Source organism: Orcinus orca, chromosome 6, assembly GCF_937001465.1.
Source record: "Orcinus orca chromosome 6, mOrcOrc1.1, whole genome shotgun sequence".
Lineage (NCBI taxonomy): Eukaryota > Metazoa > Chordata > Mammalia > Artiodactyla > Delphinidae > Orcinus > Orcinus orca.
In genome coordinates, this window is record NC_064564.1 from 12418865 (window position 1) to 12438135 (window position 19271).

Here is a 19271-nt window from a genome sequence, read left to right on the forward strand (position 1 = left end):
TGTTCACCTTTCTCCCTGCCTTGCTCCTTCTAAATGGATCCATCCGACCAACCCAACAAGTCCTAAACAGCATCTTCACAAAGAGCTCAGTTATGTACAGTGAAAGAACCTTTACTGCCAAATAAAGGTGACAACACAAAGTAACAAAGAGCTTTATTTTCATGTCCTGGTTTCTTCTAGGTTTTGCTAACGACCTGGATTCCTGCACTGTTGAGCATGTCAACTGTCACAAACACGTCACCTTGGGGAGGAAACAAGTCGCTTTTTTCTAAAGCCCATGGACACACCGGGAAGGTGGCCAGCTCCCTGGTCCCCCCGTTTCCCCTCCTTCTCCTGGCATCTCTGTCCCATGGGAAGGGTCCAGGCAGGAGGCTGAATCCGAGCAACACTCTCCTGTTACTCCCTCCCTCATCCCTGGATCCCTCTTGGGGAACCAAGAAGGATAATTCCCTTTTCCTGGTTCTCAAATGGAGGGACTTAACACCAGCCAATGTTTCAAAACCAAAACCAAACCAAACCAAACCAAACCCCTGCAAAGCGATGCTGGCTCAGCTCTCTTCCACTGGCTCTCATTTTCGCTGCCCCACTGTCACTCCGGGAGGTTTCCCCTTAACTGCCATCGCGATTTGCCTCATCTGTCAACAGTGGTGGGATTAGATAGGAAGAATTAACCAGAACTAGAAAAGAACAAAATCGGACCCTGTGGAAACTGCCTCAGCCTGAACTCCGGTGAGATGAACACCAACAGCACTGGCATCCCGACCCCACTCCCCCAATTCCTGTCCCCAGTCCCAAACCTGCCCACCACCGCTGTGGCGACACTCAGGCATCACGGTCCCTCAAGGGCAAGGCTCTGCGTAGAAGGGGCCCGAGCACCCGAGGAGGGTGGCACCTGCTCTGGCTCGTCCAGCGACAACCTGGGCTGGCACTGGGGGCACCACCACGTGAGCCTCTGGAAGCCCCCTGGAGGTCCCAGTGCCTCCTTCACAACCTGGTGCCCAGCAGGGCACCACTCCTTCTGGTAGATCTGCGTGTGCTGCTGTCTGCCCTGGAACTTGCCCCGCAGCCAGCCTGCACTGAAGGCCACCACGTGGTCCACCAGGGCCTCGAGGCGCGGAAGACCCAGGAGTGAGCCGGGAGAAAGCGGGTGGATCCCAGCTCTGAACAGGACCTCGTTCTTAATGATGTTCCCTGGAAGGAGGCAGGGAGGGGACAAGGGAAGGAAAAAGGACACATCCATAAGGAAAGCTGGCCACATAATTAACAAAACAGAGCGCAGCTGATACGATGGCAGCGGAGAGCGTCTCAGGAAGATCCAGCGTGGCCGAGAAGCTCTCGGGCAAGCCTCACACTGAATCATCCGGCCCGTCTGCGAAGTAGTTGCTAACACTTACCCTTTAGGTTGTTGTGAAGACAAAATGACATAAAACTCACGCGTGGCCCATGTTACAGCAAAGAGATTAACAAAATGGGCTCCGGACCTGAGTGCCTGGCTGTGAATCCCGGCCCAACCAAATCCCGGCTACCTGACCCTAGTGAATTCCCTGCCTTCTTGAGGCTTCCGTTTCCTGGTCTGTAAAGCGGGAGTAGGTTCCCCGGTTTTCGTGGGCAGTAAATGAGAATTCTCACACACACATACAAATGCTGAGCACTGTGCTGGTACGTAGAGAGGAATCAATAAATACTAGCTGTTATTATTATTTAAAATGTCAAGCATGACACCTGAAATATAGAAAGTGTTTAGGAGGTACTATTATATTATTTTCCTACTCCTGCCTCATTTGCTGTGAAGTCAACCTCGACCTCTCCTTCCTGAATCAGTAAGTTTCTTCAAAATGTCCCAACAGTGCACTTTCTTTAACCTCTACTAGGCATTCATCACAGTCTATCTTTAGCTCCAGGGGGCTGAGTCCATGCTTGCTGGGTCACTAAACAACCCTCTCCTTCAGGAGAGAAGGTGAGCTCGGTGGAGGCCAGGCGTTTGGCACGTGTGGAGCAGATGGACAGGTGAAAAGGCTGCTCTTTCCAAGAGCTTCACAGTCACACAAAATTTCTCTCTAAAATTCGCCAGCAGACTACCTGCTTCATATCTCAGCTGTGCCCTTAGAGCAATGTGTCTTTTGCTTTAGTTTCTTCATCTGAATGAAGGGAAAACTAGTAAGTGGCCACCTTGAGGAAGAGCAGTAAGGATGAACCCACGTACCTAGCACAGTGGAGTCACCTGAAAAATGTCGGCTGTTCTGATTATTGTTTGTAACAACAGCCGGTTACACAGCATTTCTCTTGCTAATTTACCCCAAAGGCCGCTCCTGGAAGCCTGTGCTCCTCTGGGTGCAGGGTCTGCGTTTGTCCTACTATACTTCAATTAAAAAATAAATTAGGGCTTCCCTGGTGGTGCAGTGGTTGAGAGTCCGCCTGCCAATGCAGGGGACACGGGTTCGTGCCCTGGTCCGGGAAGATCCCACATGCCGTGGAGCAGCTAGACCTGTGAGCCATGGCCGCTGAGCCTGCACATCCGGAGCCTGTGCTCCGCAACGGGAGAGGCCACAGCAGTGAGAGGCCCGTGTACCGCAAAAAACAAACAAACAAACAAACAAAAAATAAATTAAAAAAAAAAGGATGGAGGGGATGTGATCCCTGCCCTCTAGAAGGTCATGCTCCAATGTGGCTATCAGGCAGACTACGACTGATAATATAATTAGGGTAGGAGAGAAGTTAGAAATAGCCTGATCTACTCCCTCATTTTAAAAACGAGGGAAGTGGAGCTAAGGAGCCCAGGTGATCGTCCAGCATCACTGACACCAGTGGCGGGTGCAGTTTCCTGCCTCCTGGACGAGGGACTTTTTCATTAGGTCGGTCAGCAGGACCACCCTCTGCCATCAGCCATACCTAAGCCTGAGAAGTATCTCTGGTCCAACAGCGTATAGCAGACGGGCTGCTCCCGGCCCAGAGCTTCCAGGGCCTGTCCTCGATGGAACTTTTCCGACAAGATGTCAGAGGTGGGTCTGACCACCGGGCAAGAGGAGCTCCACACCATCCGACAGTTATAGAAGGCCAAGAAGCCGCCCCCGCCGAAGTGCAGGACCAGCCTGGGAAGAGAGGAGAGGTCACAGTGCACAGGGCTATGACAGCAGCATCAGGTCACACGTGCACACACAGCTCCCACTCCGCTCAGGATAATCTGGGGAAGCTAAGGTCCCAGAGGAGAACAGGGATGGCTCTGCCAGAATTGTTAAACTCTCACGGCCAAATGGAGTAATTAAAAGAAAATGTATACTCTCTCCTTTTTTCTGATAATAACAATACGTGTTGGCAGAAGACAACTTGGGACGTACAGAAAAGTCTCAAGTCCAGGAGGTGTGGCTATGGCACAAAGCAGGGCTTGTTAAGGAACGAGGACAGAGAAACTGATGCCAGGTAGGCACCTCTCCCAGTCCTGGGCAAGATCTACCAAGAAAGACACATACACACACCGCCCCCACCAGGGACACAGGAGAAACCTCATGAACCCTGATAAGCAATAACAGGCTACTCTGTGAGGGGAGAGACTCGGGCTGCAGCTGGACTCCAAGACTCACGTATCTGACCTGGGTGGTATCTTATGTGAAAGTAAAGGGACAGCTTGAGAGGAACAGGACTCAGAAAAACACCTACGCATAGTACCTGTGGTAATTACTCAAGGAAAAGTACATCCCAACAGAAATTAAATCAGCAAGGATCTCAAGAGGAGGGGAGATGGAAAGGATGGATGGAAAGATTAGCACTGGATTCTGTCACGTCTACTGTGAGATCCGAGTGGCCTGCAATCATAACAGTGCACCTGTAATCCAAGTGTGAGGAAAGGATTCTCTGAACAAAAAGACACCTATATTAGTGTGTTTTTAATATTAATTAATTTAATTATACATAACTAACAGTGTAGTTAATTAACAATATGGAACTAAAATTCTAAACTATCTCAGCAGACACAAGAGATGGGGTAGAAATGGCAGGAAAGTACAGAAGTAGAAATATTTTAAAGGTCTCATCTCAGAGGGAGGGGGGAAAGAGAGTGAGCAAAATACCATTGTTAATAATAAGGGAAAAGATTATTAATTTAATACTATTAAAAATTTGATAGTTATTAACTCAGGGAAAAAAACAGATATCATTTAAAGATAATATTATTACCAAAAGAATAAAGATGAATAGCAGTACTTCCAAATTAACAGAGGTTTAAAAAAAAAAGGAAGAAAAGAGACTTCCCTGGTGGTGCAGTGGTTAAGAATCCGCCTGCCAACGCAGGGGACACAGGTCCGAGCCCTGGTCTGGGAAGATCCCACATGCCGCGGAGCAACTAAGCCCATGCGCCACAACTACTGAGCCTGTGCTCTAGAGCCCATGAGCCACAACAAGAGAAGCCACCACAATGAGAAGCCCACGCATCGCAACAAAGAGTAGTAGCCCCCGCTCACTGCAACTAGAGAAAGCCCGCACACAGTAACAAAGACCCAATGCAGCCAAAAATAAAATTAATTTTAAAAAAGAGGAAGAAAAGAAATGTGATAAATCCAACAGAAAAAAGAAAACAAGGGACAATAAAACTACAAATGAAAGAAAATCCAAATAGCACAGTTACCCCATTTCAAAACAAGGAGTTTGCATCTGAGTTTAAAGAGATAGAAAAGCCTGCTATTTACTGTTTATAGCAAGCGTACCTAAAATAAGTGAAAAAACAGACCTACGACTAAGTGGAAAAAAGACCAGGGGGTGAGCCAACCAAACATGGAGTGGCACTGTTAACATCAAAGAGAAGCAGAATTAGGGCTAAAGGCAGAGAGAGGGTCCAGGATTGTTTAATAATGAAGCTGCAAAGAACCTTTGAGAGTCAGGGACCCTGATGCCTGGGACCAAGGGCAGCAAAACACAGAAACAAAAACGAAAGACAAGGAGAAACTCTATAAAACCACAACTAGCCTGGGGGACTTCAATGACCCTCTTCCCAAGTTTTGCATATTAAACAAAAAAAAATAAGCAAAGGGCTTCCCTGGTGGCGCAGTGGTTGAGAGTCCGCCTGCCGATGCAGCGGACACGGGTTCGTGCCCCGGTCCGGGAAGATCCCACATGCCGCAGAGCAGCTGGGACCATAAGCCATGGCCGCTGAGCCCGCGCGTCCGGAGCCTGTGCTCCGCCACAGGAGAGGCCACAACAGTGAGAAGACCGCGTACCGCAAAAAACAAAAACAAAAACAGAGAAAAGCTGAGCTATCAAAACAATAACCTGTTCTTAACATTTACAGAATGTTTTTCTTTTTTTGTTTGTTTGGTTTTTGTCAGAATGTTTTACTTTTAATGAACATTCTATCTTCATTTATGTACACAAAACGTAAGCAAAGATCAATTATGTGTTTGGCTGCGAATCTTGATGCCGAAAGTAGAAAATTTACAGGCTGCCACCCTGATCGTAATCCAATAAAAAAAATTAAAACAAAAAAACCCCAAAAAAGATGACCCCAAACACTCAAAGATTTGAAAAATTAGGAAATACTCTTCCATGTGGTTAGTATACAAAACTATTATTTATTTGAAAGACCCACAAAGTAGATAAAACTCAGGCAAGCCTAATAAAGAAAAAAGGGGGTGGGGCAGGCAAAGCAAAATATGCAGCATGGAAGGAGTTATAACGTGACAGGAAGAGATTCAAAAATAAGTGAATGACATGAGTTCACTGTGTGGCGATAAATCTGAAGGCCTGCAGGACCAGCCTTGTTAGTGGAAGAGCGTTCCAATCGCCCCGGCTGGTGACCGGGTCCGGAATCAGCCCACGAGCCCAGCTTCAGGGCCATGAGAGGTTTCCTGGGGGTTTCGGGGAAAGCTCTCCTTGCTCATCTGAACTTTAGAAATGACCCTCTCTCTCCTCTCTTCCTCTTTTCTTGTGTGGATATAAGGCCTGGAACTGCAGGAGTCTCCTGCTGCTGGTCTAAGGACAAAAGCAACATGTGGCAAAGTGCAAAGTCAGGAGAATCACAAGAATGGGAAGCCAAAGGCTTGGACCTGTGTCAACGCCACAGCCTGCACTCCCTTTGAGCTTCTAACATGGTTGACCCCTGAACAACTTGGGGGTTGGGACACTGACCCTCTGAATAGTTGAAAATCCGCGCACGTAACTTGCAGCCGGCCTCTGTATCCACGGTTCCGTATCCACGGATTCAACCAACCTCAGAGTGAGTCGTGCAGCAATGTAAAAGTACTATTGAAAAAATCCCCGTGTAAGTGGCCCCGTGCGGTTCAAACCTGTGTTGTTCACAGGTCAACTGTCTGTGAGTCAAAAGAATCTCCTCACCATTCCAGCCAGTCTGAGGTTTTCTTTTTTTCTCTCTCTCTCTCTTTGTTTTTGGCCTCACCATGCGGCTTGCGGGATCTTAGCTCCCCGACCCGGGATCAAACCCAGGCCCTCGGCAGTGGAAGCGCCAAGTCCTAACCATTGGACTGCCAGGGAACTCCCGATCTGAGTTATTTTTATAGTCCCAAGCATCTTACTGGCCTTACATAATACCATAAACAAAGACTGTAGTTCTGGACATGAAAAAATATATGATTATGAAACTAGAAAAGTATTTTGATTTGGAGGTAGAAGGAGCCTTCTTTAGCAAGAGGATAAAACTTAAGAGCTATCAAGGAAAATACTGACCACTCACTACCTACAAACTAAAAATCCTGAATGCCTAAAGGCACAAACACCATCAAAGGACACAGACAGGCTGGAAACACTAGCACCACACATCACAGAGATTAACACACAAGGTCCGAAAGCCCCTACAAATTGATAAAAAGGACACAAAAAACTCAGTGCTACCAATAAGAACGTTCATTCTCTTTGACCAGCAATGATTCCTCTGGGAATCTACACTAAGGAAAGAATCCTGAACATGGATAGAGTTTTCTGCACCGATATTCTCCTCAACATGAACAGACTGAAAACTGGGGCAATTCTGTCCCTAAATTCAGAGAGCACTAGTCAAGCCATAAAATGTTGTTCAGAGGCCTCCCAGCCTCAAGGGCTGTGCTTGTTGGGAAAGTACTCCCCGCTCTCTAAGCTGCCAGGTGGTCCCCATCCCTCTCTGGGTGCAGACCACAGTCGACCTGCCATCTCAGTGGGCAGAGGAGCGGGTTCTCTCTCCTAGGCGGCAGGCTGCTGGAGACCACCCAGCTTGCCCGCAGAGCCCGGCCCAGGCCCGCACAGCGGAGCCCTGGCGAACCCCACAGACCCCGCACAGCTGCCGACAGTCACAGCCCACGGCCTGCTCAACCACGCCTTACCTTGGAACAGGGTCCCTCCAGTCACCCCTCTTGTTTGCTTTCTTCGCTCTGGAGAACTCGTTCCCCCAGACGCTGCCAAACAAGCCAAAGCTGACCTGCAGCCACCTCTCAGCACCTCCTGCAGCGGTGTCTCCCCACAAACACCGCAGACCATCACCTCCACTGGGGACAGCATCGTCTCCTCCTGGGGACCGGGAGGACTGCTCAGAGACTTCCTGGTGGTGCCCGGCCTCTTCCTTCCACTCTTTTTGTAGAGGCTCTGACAGTGGGTTGTTGCCAGGGGACACGATTTCTTCATCTGGATCAAATCTAAGGAATAATTTCTTTCCATGGACCTAGAAAAAGATGAACATGATCTAAGGCTCTGCTATAGACTTATCTGTGTCCTCCCAAAATTCATGTGTTGAAATCAACCCCCAGTGCGATGGTGTCTGGAGGTGGGGCCTCCAGGAGGTGATTAGGTCATGAGGGTAGAGCCCTCCTGAATGGGATTAGTGCCCTTATAAAACAGACTTCAGTGGGCTCCCTCAACCCTTCTTCCACATGAGGACACAGCAAAACGATGGCTGTCTACAAACCAGGAAGTGGGTCCTCACCAGACACTGAATCTGCTGGCACCCTGACCTTGGACTTTCCATGCTCCAGACTGTGAGAAATAAATTTCTGTTGTTAATAAGCCACCTGGTGTGAGGTATTCTGTTACTGCAGTCAAAACAGACTGAGTCTTACCCAGAACGGGGAAGACTGGAAGAGGTGTATACAGACATTTATCCTAATGCAAATGTCTCCCCTCTTGCCTCTTCCATGAAACTTTCCCAACTTGAATATCTGGGACTTGCCTTTTCCTTTTTGCTCCAGCCGTGTGGGCACTTAGTACATGGTTTTCAAAGTGATTAGAAGCAAGTGGAAGAATCAGATCAGCAATGAAATAGATGCACGCTAGATGCAGGGCCACCCTAGAATACCTGAGGGGAAATACTCCCAATTTTTTCATGAATTAGCTAATAAGTAAATACTAATTGTCATTCCTGTATTCAATTCAAAATACTTTTTCTTTGTTAGAAATAATCAGCATACCTACACACACACACCACACGCAAATTGACAGCAGCTAAAGACGACCCACTGTCAAATTCTGCAGCCCCCACCGTCCCCCTGAAATTGGATTTGATAGAAGGAATGGCCACACGAGACCTCACAATCAAAAATGACGATCAACACGATTGCAGTAGAAGAAAATGAAAACAGAAAATGTGTGTAAAAGAATGTTCCAGCTGCTGAGTATTCTATCTCCATATTGCTAGTCCTGGCAGGTAATGTGTACATGGCCTGATTCCAGGATAAGCCTGTTCTGCAAGACCCGAAATTCAGGCAGTCTTTCCAAGAATTAAACCCCAAACATCTGGCATTCATAATGGAACTGCCTGTGATATTTTGACCCCCAAAGGTACGTACTTAAAGATCACCGTTCTGATGAGATCTCCAATTTGTCAATTAGTATAAAAGTTAACAACTGGAGCAGTCTTTTGAAGGCCTCTCCCCCAAAGGGGGCATTATCTTTCTAAATAATTCCAGAATAGCTTAGCTGCAAATCTGAGCACAGTTGTTTGCCGCCACACATCAGAAATGGCTTAACTGAGCTCACATAAAAACCCGGGCAAGGAATTAAGCAGGCATAAGAGAATCTGCTCCAGGCAACACCTTCTCGGTGCAACTCACCCACGTTGGAATAAGGCTGATGAAAATATTTGTCAGATGACCCTCAAGGTCAAAACATTTACCAGGTCAAAAGGCCTAGGTCAGGAGACCCTTGCACCCTTCCCAACAATGGCAATTTCCGCCGTCCCTCTTTTAAATTCCTCTGACACTATGGATAGTTCAGTTCTAACTGCTAACTGGGTTTATACAACGTGCCAGACAGCGTGCTAGGTGCTGAGGGTCACACAGATGAGTGAGTCTCTGCTCCTTCCCTCAGGGAATTCAGGATTTAAAAGGAATGAAGTTCTGACACAGGTTGTAACAGGGATGAACCTACGAAACATTATGCTCAGTGAGAGAAGCCAGTCACACATGGCATGATTCCAAGTATGTGAAATGCCCCCCCAAAAGGCAAATCTGTAGGATAGAAAAGAGAGTAAAATGGTCGCTTAGGGCTGGGGGTGGAGAGTTGGGGTGAAAGGGAAAGGACTAATGGGCACAAGGCTTCTTTTGGGGGTGACGAAATGTTATGAAGTTGATTATGGTGATGGTTGCACAACTCTGTGTCAAGAAACTGAATTGTACACTTGAAATGGGTGAACTGGATGTGATGTGAATTACACCTCAACAAAGCTGTACATATTTTTTAATTGGAGGACTGATATAAAGTCTAAGTATACAGTGGGATTTGATCTCCAGATGTCCCACCCACCCAGACTAGGATGGGACAGAAACATTAACAGGCGGAAAGGACTCAATATTTACCTCCCATCCCTAATGCTTTCTTAGGCAGCTCTGGAGTGTGTGCTCTGCAAAATGAGAGGCTAAAACAAAATAGAAGATGATATGGGACCAAGTGTGGAGAGACTGCTGGCTGCCTCCCAATATCCCTCTCTCCCCTTGTCCCTACCAACAAATCTACTGATTTACAGGAACGTCAACATACTCAGCTAAAAACCTACGTCTCCCAGCCTCCCTTACAGATGGGGAAGCCAGTGAGATTGTGCAGGAATGGTCAAATGTGGTTTCCAGGAAATCTCTTTAAAATGGATGAACCAGTTTCCAGCTCTCTCCTGCCTTTTCTTCCTGCCTGGAATGTGGATGTAATGGCTGGAATCCCAGCTGCCATGTTATCATCATCATCATGAGGATGAGGGCTAGACCCCAGGGAGAGAAGAGCAGGAGCTTGGGCCCCAGTGATCTTGCATCACTCCTACACCATCCTGGACCGCCTCCTCTGGACTTCCCATTATGGGAAGGGGGAAAAAAACCTCCTGACTTGTATAAGCCACTCTTCTGAGTCTGTTATGAGCAATTATACATAATTCCTGACACAGAAACTGGAGAGCTTATAAGGAAGGACAGTGAAGGGCCATGCCAGATAAACAGCCGGCACAGAGTGGAGCCAATTTTCCTCTGCCTCACGAGCCCACCCTGCTCATTCCACCTCCATGTTTGAATCTGTAACTGATTCTCAAACTTGAAATGCCCTTTCTTCTCCTTTTGACCCACTTAAGTCCTCCATCCTTCAAGGTCCAACTCAAGTCCCATCTCCATCATGAAGGCTTTTTCTCCAGGCCACGGGACCTCTTCTATGTCGAGGCCCCCAGCTGGGCCTTAATCACACGCTCCCTTCCTCCATTCATTGTTACCTAACAGCTTCCCATTTAGGGACACAGGTCTAAACTTCCAAATTCAACTCTCAGATCCTGAGAACAGGACCCACGGACAGAGGAACAGAAAGGGAGCCCACTGATAGGGACCCAAATGCCAGGCAGCTCCCCAAGGCCACCTCCCTTAGGCTTCTGGGCTCCCAACACTGACCCCTGCCTTGGTTTACTGGGAAACCAGTGCCCAGATCCATCTCAAGGCTCCCTTGCCTCACATTCTTCTGTCCACTCAGCTACTGAGTAAATATTTTCTGCAAGCCAGCTCTGTGAAGGCAGGTGCTAAGATCCCGGCCACTGGGACCCAGAGGCAAAGGGACATTAATCCTGTCCTGCAAACTCTGCAGGACAGTCTGGACATAGAGCCCAGGTGCTCTCAAGGGAACAGCACAAACCTGGAGGTCAGGGGGCCTGTGCTCCAGTCTCTGTCCCTTGCTAGCTATGTCGGCTTGGGCTAACCGCTCCCCCACCTGAGCCCCACCTCCAAATGCAGAAAACACACATGAAGGTGTAGCAGACCTCTTCCAGACCTCTTCCAGTTCTAACCAAGAATGGTTTTATAGCCTGTGTGTGTGTGTGTGTGTGTGTGTGTGTGTGTGAGTGAGTGAGAAGGGCAAGGTGGAAGACAGAGAACTAGTATTTACTGACCACCTATTATGTGCCAGGTACGTGTGTGTGTGCGTGTGTGTGTGTGTGTGTGTGTGTGTGAGTGAGAAGGGCAAGGTGGAAGACAGAGAACTAGTATTTACTGACCACCTATTATGTGCCAGGTGTGTGTGTGTGTGTGTGTGTGTGTGAGAAGGGCAAGGTGGAAGACAGAGAACTAGTATTTACTGACCACCTATTATGTGCCAGGTGTGTGTGTGTGTGTGTGTGTGTGTGTGAGAAGAGCAAGGTGGAAGACAGAGAACTAGTATTTACTGACCACCTATTATGTGCCAGGTGTGTGTGCGTGTGTGTGTGCATGTGTGTGTGTGTGTGTGTGTCTGTGTGTGAGAGAAGGGCAAGGTGGAAGACAGAGAACTAGTATTTAGTGAGCACCTATTATGTGCCAGGCATAAAGTCAGCTTAATTCAACAATTTTAACTGGTAGGTGTTTATCCCCATTTTACAACTCTAGCAGACACTAGAGCTAAGAGGTTATATAACTTGCTTAGAAACACACAGCTAAGCAGCAGCAGAAACCCTTGGTTTTTCTACCGCCAATTACCAAATGCCTCCTAAGTGCCGGGCACTCAGTTAGGTGCCAGGAATACAATATTGCGCCCTGTTTACTTGTCTCCTCCACTCAACAGGCAGGACAAATTCAGCAGTGAGCATCCAGCAAGAGGTACAGGGTGCCCGGGAAGCACAGCAGAGTCTCTTCTCCAACTCAGAGCAGGCAAGGCAGGCTTCTCAGAGGATGTGATGGCAAGGCTGAATCCAGAAGGAGACCAGGAATTACCATGGTAACATGAAGGGACAGGAATGGGGGTGGAGCTGGGAGAAAAAGGAAGACCTGCCCGCACAGGGGAGCAGCACGTCACCATGAAGGACTGTGAGAGGAGCTCTAGATAGTTCAAAATGATTGGAGAGAGATCTGGGGCAGGGTGAACTGCAGGCCAGAGAGGGAGGCATGAGTCAGACCACAAAGAGCTCTGCGAGCCCCTTAGGGCAGGGGTCCCCTAACCCCGGTACCGGGCCAGGCCGCGGCCTGTTAGGAACCGGGCCGCACAGCAGGAGGGGAGCGGCGGTCGGAAGAGCAAGCGAAGCTTCATCTGCAGCTCCCCATCGCTCACATTACCGCCTGAAGCATCCCCCCCACCCCACCGCCCCCGCCATCCGTGGAAAAACTGTCTTCCAGGAAACTGGTTCCTGGTGGCAAAAAGGTTGGGGACTGCTGCCTTAGGGAATTCTGACTCATGCTCAAAGCAAAGATGAATCAGGCTGAAACCCAGATCAGAAGGCTATGCTCTTTCCTCACCTCCTTGCTGGCCCCACAGAATTAAACACGGTTTCCAAACAAGGTGCACATCAGTCTGTCGGAGTCATCACCACCACTCCAGACGCTGAATGTGAATACCCAGCTCGTGCACATGTATTTTTTATAGTTCCACAGGCCACTGTGCTGCTCACCCGAGGCTGAGAAATGTCAGAAGGGGAGCTGCGTGGACTCCCAGCATGGTCGCCTCAGGCTCCAGGAAGTGACAGCATGAAAAGTCTTGAGATAAATTTAGGGGCGGTACAGGGTGTGCTGATGGAGTCGGCCCGCTGGGGTGAGCTGTGGAACGAGCCCGTCAGAAGATGACGAACTCACCTGGGTGTCCTGCAGCCACAGGGACTGGAAGCCCGCAGGGTTCAGCTTCTTACTGCTGCCCCCTGTCTTGACCACCTGCTGCCCCACGAAGGGGGAGACCAGATGGTGAAACTTCCTCACAGACGGCCCCTCCGGCATCCCTGCAGGCAGAAATGTGGAAAAGAGGCCACTGACTTAGCTGGTTTCTCTAGCACTTCTGATGGGTGCCAAGCTCCACACAGCCGTTTTTTGGGGTATTTTTGCCATCAACTTTAAGAGCATATATGGCCAAAAAGGCAATGTGCTGGGAAGGGGGGGGTCGGATCAAAGAGAAAGCCCCGGTGCGGCAGGCTGTGAGCCAGCTTCCTGAGGACCGTTGCCCCATCCCAGCCCCTCTCGCCTTTCTTCAGGCAGCACCAACAGTGTGCCAGGCATCACACCACAAGCGCCCTCCGCTTTGATCCTGTGGCAGCCTAGACGGGAGCCCACCCTTGTTACTTGTTTCCTGGACTGTGGTCCTAACTCATCTCCAGGCTTTCTCTGTCCTCCTCCTGCCTCCCCAAACCAATCATTCCAGCCCACTGCTGCTGCTTTATCTCCCCTCTTTCAGTGGAGAGATGGTCGAGGTAGAGAAGGCTGTAAGGGACACAGACACAGACGCAGATCCAGCCCTGCCAGGATCACCCTGCTAGTAGCAGCACTGCGTATGTGACAACAATGCAGGGCTCAGAATCATGACAGGTGCAGACACAGGGTCATGTCAGGTCAGATCAGGGAGACGCCACATCCGGCTTACCTAGAGAAGATTATCCCTGGTAACTGAGAAACAGCTGGGGCTCCATTTTAACCGTGATGTAGGGTGACCTGTGACCCCCACCTCTTCCTGCCCAAATCATCCAAGTTCACTGCGAGCTTGTGCGGGAGGCATTCATATGTTTGGGCCTGAGCGCTCGGCACCCCAGCTTCTAAGACACAGAAGGCATTCCCCCCACCCTTACCCTACTTATCCACCTGTTTCCTCACCTGCACAAGACTGCAAGTTATGATGAAAACCCAAAGAACTAAGCAGTTTCCTGGCACAGTGGTAGCTACTGCATTTCAATAATTTTAAGTAATATTTAAAAATCTCTTAAATGGCGGTGCCTCTCACAGTCCATGCTTTCTCAGAGTTTAATTAGCAGCACGTTCCATAATATGTACTTTTAATTTGATGGTGCTTTAAACTCACTAAAATGAGGTACAATTGCCCCTAATCAGACCTTCAAGTCACTCGAGAGGCTCTCCTGACAAAACTGCGGGGCTGCAGGAAGACCGGCCACAGTGCAGCCGACCTGAACCTCTACCAGCTCTGCGCCCTGGTCTCTCCAACCGTGGAAGCTTCTGGAAAAGCTCCCCTCTGAAATGCCTCTGATGCTTAAAATCTTTCGACACAAGGGCATGTTTCTTTCTCGGGTTTATTTATGGAGATGGAAAGCTGGGCAGCGAGCTGCCTCTACCACAGCCTTAAAAGATAAGAAGCCGAAGGGACACAGGTCCCTCGTTAACCAAGGGTTAACGGGGTAAGGGGTTGGCTAGCGGACCACACTGACAGAGGAGAGGGCGTCACCGCCGCCCCCGGGAGAGTCTAAAATGCCTGCTTTGCCCAGCGCCTTCTCGGGGTGATGCGGGGGAGAAGCGGGCGCAGAGACGGGACTGACGGTCACTGCAGTGGCCTCGGTCGGGGGGGGGGGGGAAATGTTAAAAAGTGGTAAACAGCCAAAAAAGAAAGAAAAATTCAACCCGGGCTGCGGGTTTCCATGAGGGACGCTTCTAAAAGGTTCGGTAACTGAGTTTTCACGCCGGTAACAAGGTGACGAGGGTAAAGCTGGGGAAAGCCCTGCTTTCCGACGGAGGAGGTGGACCCGCTACAGCCAAGGACGCGCCGCTCCGCCCCCTCCCCACCCGCGCACGTCCCGCGACGCCGCAGCGGGACTCGTGGCGGGACTTACCGGCTCCTCGCCCGCAGACGCCGGGACCCCAGCGCCTGCGAGGCCCGCAGACCGCCTCCGCGCGGGCCGTGGAACACCCGGCGCCCCGTGTGCGCGCGGGTTGCTCCCGGGGTGCGCGCTTGACTCTGTCGTAGGCGAGCGGGAGAAGCAGACCTGTCACTGGAGTTGGGGAGTGGGTAGAGCGAGGCTCCTCCCTCGAGGGGGTGGGGTAGCTCGGGGCTCCGCCCCCCGGTGAGCGTAGGAGGCGGGGCTCGCCCTGCGTGGGTGGGGTTCGGGATTTCGTTGTCCAAACAGGTGCGGGGCTCTGTCCTGGGAGGCGGGAGCGGGGGGGGTCTCGCCCTTGGGAGAGCTGGTGAAGGTGCGGAGCTCCTCCCCTAAGGAGGTCGCTGGACGCTGGGCCAATAGCGAGTGTCGCGGCTAAAGGGTGGAGAGAGAGTGAGTCTGAGCAGATGCGGGGGAAGAAGCAAACCGCGTTTGGAACGTTTATTGTCTTACGAAGATAGAGAAAATTAAGTTGCTGAATAGGAGAACTTTAGGTGGTCAGGCAAAGGCAAGCCTTTGGTTTTGCTGGGCCTCCGAGCCCGGCGAGGTAATTGTGAAAAGGAAACAGGTTGTCAAGAAATCTCATGAAGTTTTTAAAGGGTGGGATTTTTTTTTTTTTTACTTTATATGATTTGAATATTATTATTTGAATTTTTACCATAAGCAAATTTTGCTTTAAAAGTAATATTAAATTTTTCCAGACAATACAAAAGATAAAATAGTAGACTATTTTAAAATAAGAATGTTCCATTGTTGTTAATTCTCCAAAGAGGATGGGGAGCCAGCACTTTCCAAGAAGTCAGCAGGGAAGTTTGGGGAAACTGATCCGGATGGCAGGCACCAGGGACCATAGCTGAGAGGGCCCTGGGGAGGTCTTGGCCAGCACAGGGAGACAGGCCCAGCCCCTCCCCAGGTTGTGTCCTGCTGATCCAGCCGGAGCAGTACGGGTGGCCCTTCTACTGAACCGGCTAGGGCAGGAAGTGAGGAGAGGAAGGCTGGAAGGTCTGTGTGCTGAGGGTGCTCAGCACAGAGGAGCCCTGGAGGGGGGATGAGGTTTGAGGGGATGGTGTTTCCATCCCCCCCGGGCCTTCTGGTCTCCCTCTTTCTGTACCTGGCGTCTTCTGGGAACAACATACCCACCACAGGATGCCACCTGCTATAGGATCAAGCACACCCTAACAGTAGCTTCTGGAGCCCCTAACTCCCCATTCTGTAGACTCTGGCTGAGCTGGGAAGGAAGCCAGAGACACAGTCCTTGCCTCACCTCTTGGACTGAATGCCTGGTGCCTAAGAGAGCTCTTCTGAGGCCGAAGGGTTGTAGAGTTGAGCAACCACGTGGTTCACAGCTTACCTCTGTCATTTACAGCATAGCTGTTGTTTGCTGAGCACATGCACTGTTCTAAGCTCCTTACATATATTGCCTCAATAGTAGTTATGGGGAGACAAGCAAGTCACAGTACCTCTGAATCTATTCAGCATGAAGTGGGATAGCCATTTCATGGTGTTATTATGGAAATATCACAAAGCAAGGTTTGTAGCAGGGCCCAAGATTTTGCCTTTTTCCCACAAGCTCACGGATGCTGCTGCTGCTGGAGGTCCAGGGACACAAGGTGGAGCAGCGAGGACTCAGCAGCACGGTGGTTGGCAGTTGGTGGGCACTTAGTAAATATTCTTTGAATGAATAGCTAAATGAGGTCTTAGATACGAAACTCATAAACTGTAAAGTGCGGTGCAAATGTATGCAATCACCATTCTAAGACAATAGAGCTGGGGAATCTGCCTGGAGAAGGGCAAGCTTCCAGAAGCGCAACTCTACAGGATAGCAGTGAAGAACACTGTTGCTGCCTCAGACTACCTGAGTCCAAATCCCACCGCTCAGTGCGCAGAGCTGGGCGAGTAATTTAACCTTTCCATACCTTAGTTTCTTCGTCTGTAAAATGCAGTGAAATGCCTACCTCACTGGGTTATGGTGGGATTTACTGAGATGATTCACCTAAATCTCTTAGCACTTAGCCTGACATATAGCGATAGATCAATATGTTCTTAGTTATTATTAGTTGCGTCCTGGACGGGGACGGGGGGCAACCTCAAAGCCCACAGGAGCCTGGGCCTCAGCACAACGGGGGTCAGCACCCAGTTTTCTAAGGGCCGTGGAGCCAATTTCTCCCTCTCCCTTTGTGCCGGTGACATCTTAAACAGGATTAAAGTTCCAATGACCATGAAAATCGATTAAAGCAAGAAAGGATGTGATGGAGAAAAGCAGTACGATGTGGTGAGGAATCTGACTGCCAATGAATGAGCTTGGGGTCCTGAACCACATGGAGGAGGTTTCATGTGTCTCTAGGAACACCTGGGGAGCCTGGAGAGCTGAGAGTGAGGCTCCTGGGTCCATTCCAGTTGCCCCTCTTTTTTGGACATGTGACTGTGGACGGTGAGCCCTATTTTCCAGTGGTTCTAGGGCCTTCTTTCATCATGTCTAAATTGGAGAATTCGGAACCAAGGATTCTCCCCAACTTCTAGAAAGACGTTGAAAGACTTCAGCTTGGAGTGGGACCCCAGGTTGTGTGGGGTTTTCAGCTTTTAGGTTTCCACTCTTTGGGAGAGGCAGGGGGGCGGTGTAAAAACTCAGATTCTGCAGTCAGGTTTGAATCCTGGTTCTGCATGTACTAGTTCTGTGGCCTTAAGGGAGCTACTTAAAATCCATGGGCTGTATCTCCTTCGTGTGCAAAACGTGGTTGTGAGGATACGGGAAAGTTTTAATGGATGTATAAGGCTACTTACTAGCGCAGCTGATTTGCAGGAGTGCTCGGTAAGTGGCAGGTACTTTTTTTAGCACAGTTTCCGGGGTGGTCTCAGATTGAATGTTTGAAAATCAGGCTGTTGCATTGTGGAGGCCACAAGGAAGAGAACGCCGGCGCCCCCAAATGGTGAGCGCATTAACTGCAAGGGAGGTATCTTTATGCCAGTCTCGGCCTCCTTAGTGAGGGTAGGTGCTCAGTAAGCGCCCCTCTTCCTCATGCCGGCTCTGTGGCCTTGGGCAATTTCCCTCGACGATGGTGGGACAAGAGGGTTTGGACCCGATGATCTCTGAGACCCCTCATGATCTGTAAATGAGTCAGGCATGGCCTCCCAATCCAGGCATCCTTTTTCCTAGTGGGGTTATTTCCCTTCAATTCAACTTGCCCTGGTCAGCTGAGGAAGGAAACCTCAGCAATACTACCCCCAGTCCTTAGCAGCTCGTGTCCTGTAACCCCCCCTGTACTCCCACAGACTCCAGGCCCAAACCCTCCTGTAAGGAAGGGGCTACCAGGAATTCTTCAGCCCTGTCCCTGTGCAAACTGCTAGATTTTAGGCTGCAGGACCTCCAGGGGGGCCTAGGGCCTTGACAACTGCCCTGGGACTGTCCCACTGCTTTACTTCATAGCTAAATGGCAAGGTTTGCTCTGGGTCCCAAGTACCAGGACACCCTGGTCAGATGGAGCTGACCTGGTCAGTTCGACCAACACAGCCTTGCAGCCCTGGACTAAACTGGAGCCTGAGTGTAGGCGTTCTTAACCTGGGGAATATGGAGAAGTTTCCAGAGTTCATAGAACCCCTGAAATTGTGAATGGTGTATGTGTACCACTCATATATGTGTACCTTTCTAGGAAAGTGGTCATGGATTTTGTTACATTTTCAGAGAGGTCTGGGACTCCAAAAATTAAAAAAAAAAACACTGCCCCAAATTGCAGAAATGACTTTCTTCAAGCATTCTCCAAGCAGGACCCTGTTCTGGTCCCATAACCTGCAGCGCCTCTCAAACCTCATCAACGCAGCTGGGTAGTGAGGGAAGACACCAAGGTCATTTGATGGACGTAAGAAAACACACCACAACTACAGCATGGCATGCTGTCCCCATCAGTGTGACAGTGGTGAAAGACCTGAAAATGTTTCCCATCGATCTGCTTCCTCCACTGAAATCAGCTTCCAGAGCCTACAGTCCTTTCTTCAATAGCTCTTCATGATGGCAAATTTCTATTCTTTGAAGGGGGCGTTTAGGATCAGGACAGGTGACAAAAATTGGTCAAGTGATGTAATTCTATTTGGGACCCCCAAATTCTGTTTGTGGCTGAGAAGCAATAAGCTTGGTTCTTTTAGGCTGATCTGAGCAGGTCTGGAGAGCCTCTAAAGGGAGTTCCAACCTATATTTTCACCGTGGCTGAAACAGTGGAATTAGTAGTTTCCAAGGCAGCTACTTTGAGAGGCAATGCTCATTTGGATGAAAAGCTTCTGAAACATTTTTAAACCTCATTACTTGGGTCAC

The 19271-nt window shown here is 49.6% G+C and overlaps 1 protein-coding gene across 1 annotated transcript; it reads right to left on the reverse strand.

Moving 5' to 3' along the window:
• Positions 1-136: 136 nt before the first annotated feature.
• On the reverse strand, positions 137-15088 carry NEIL2 (nei like DNA glycosylase 2). Its single transcript, XM_004278701.3, has 5 exons — positions 14927-15088; positions 12960-13099; positions 7299-7633; positions 2890-3089; positions 137-1191 (listed from the first exon to the last, which is right to left on the reverse strand). The coding sequence occupies exons 2-5, from the start codon at positions 13095-13097 to the stop codon at positions 830-832; spliced, it is 1035 nt and encodes a 344-aa protein (XP_004278749.2). The 5' UTR covers positions 13098-13099; positions 14927-15088; the 3' UTR covers positions 137-829.
• Positions 15089-19271: the final 4183 nt, after the last annotated feature.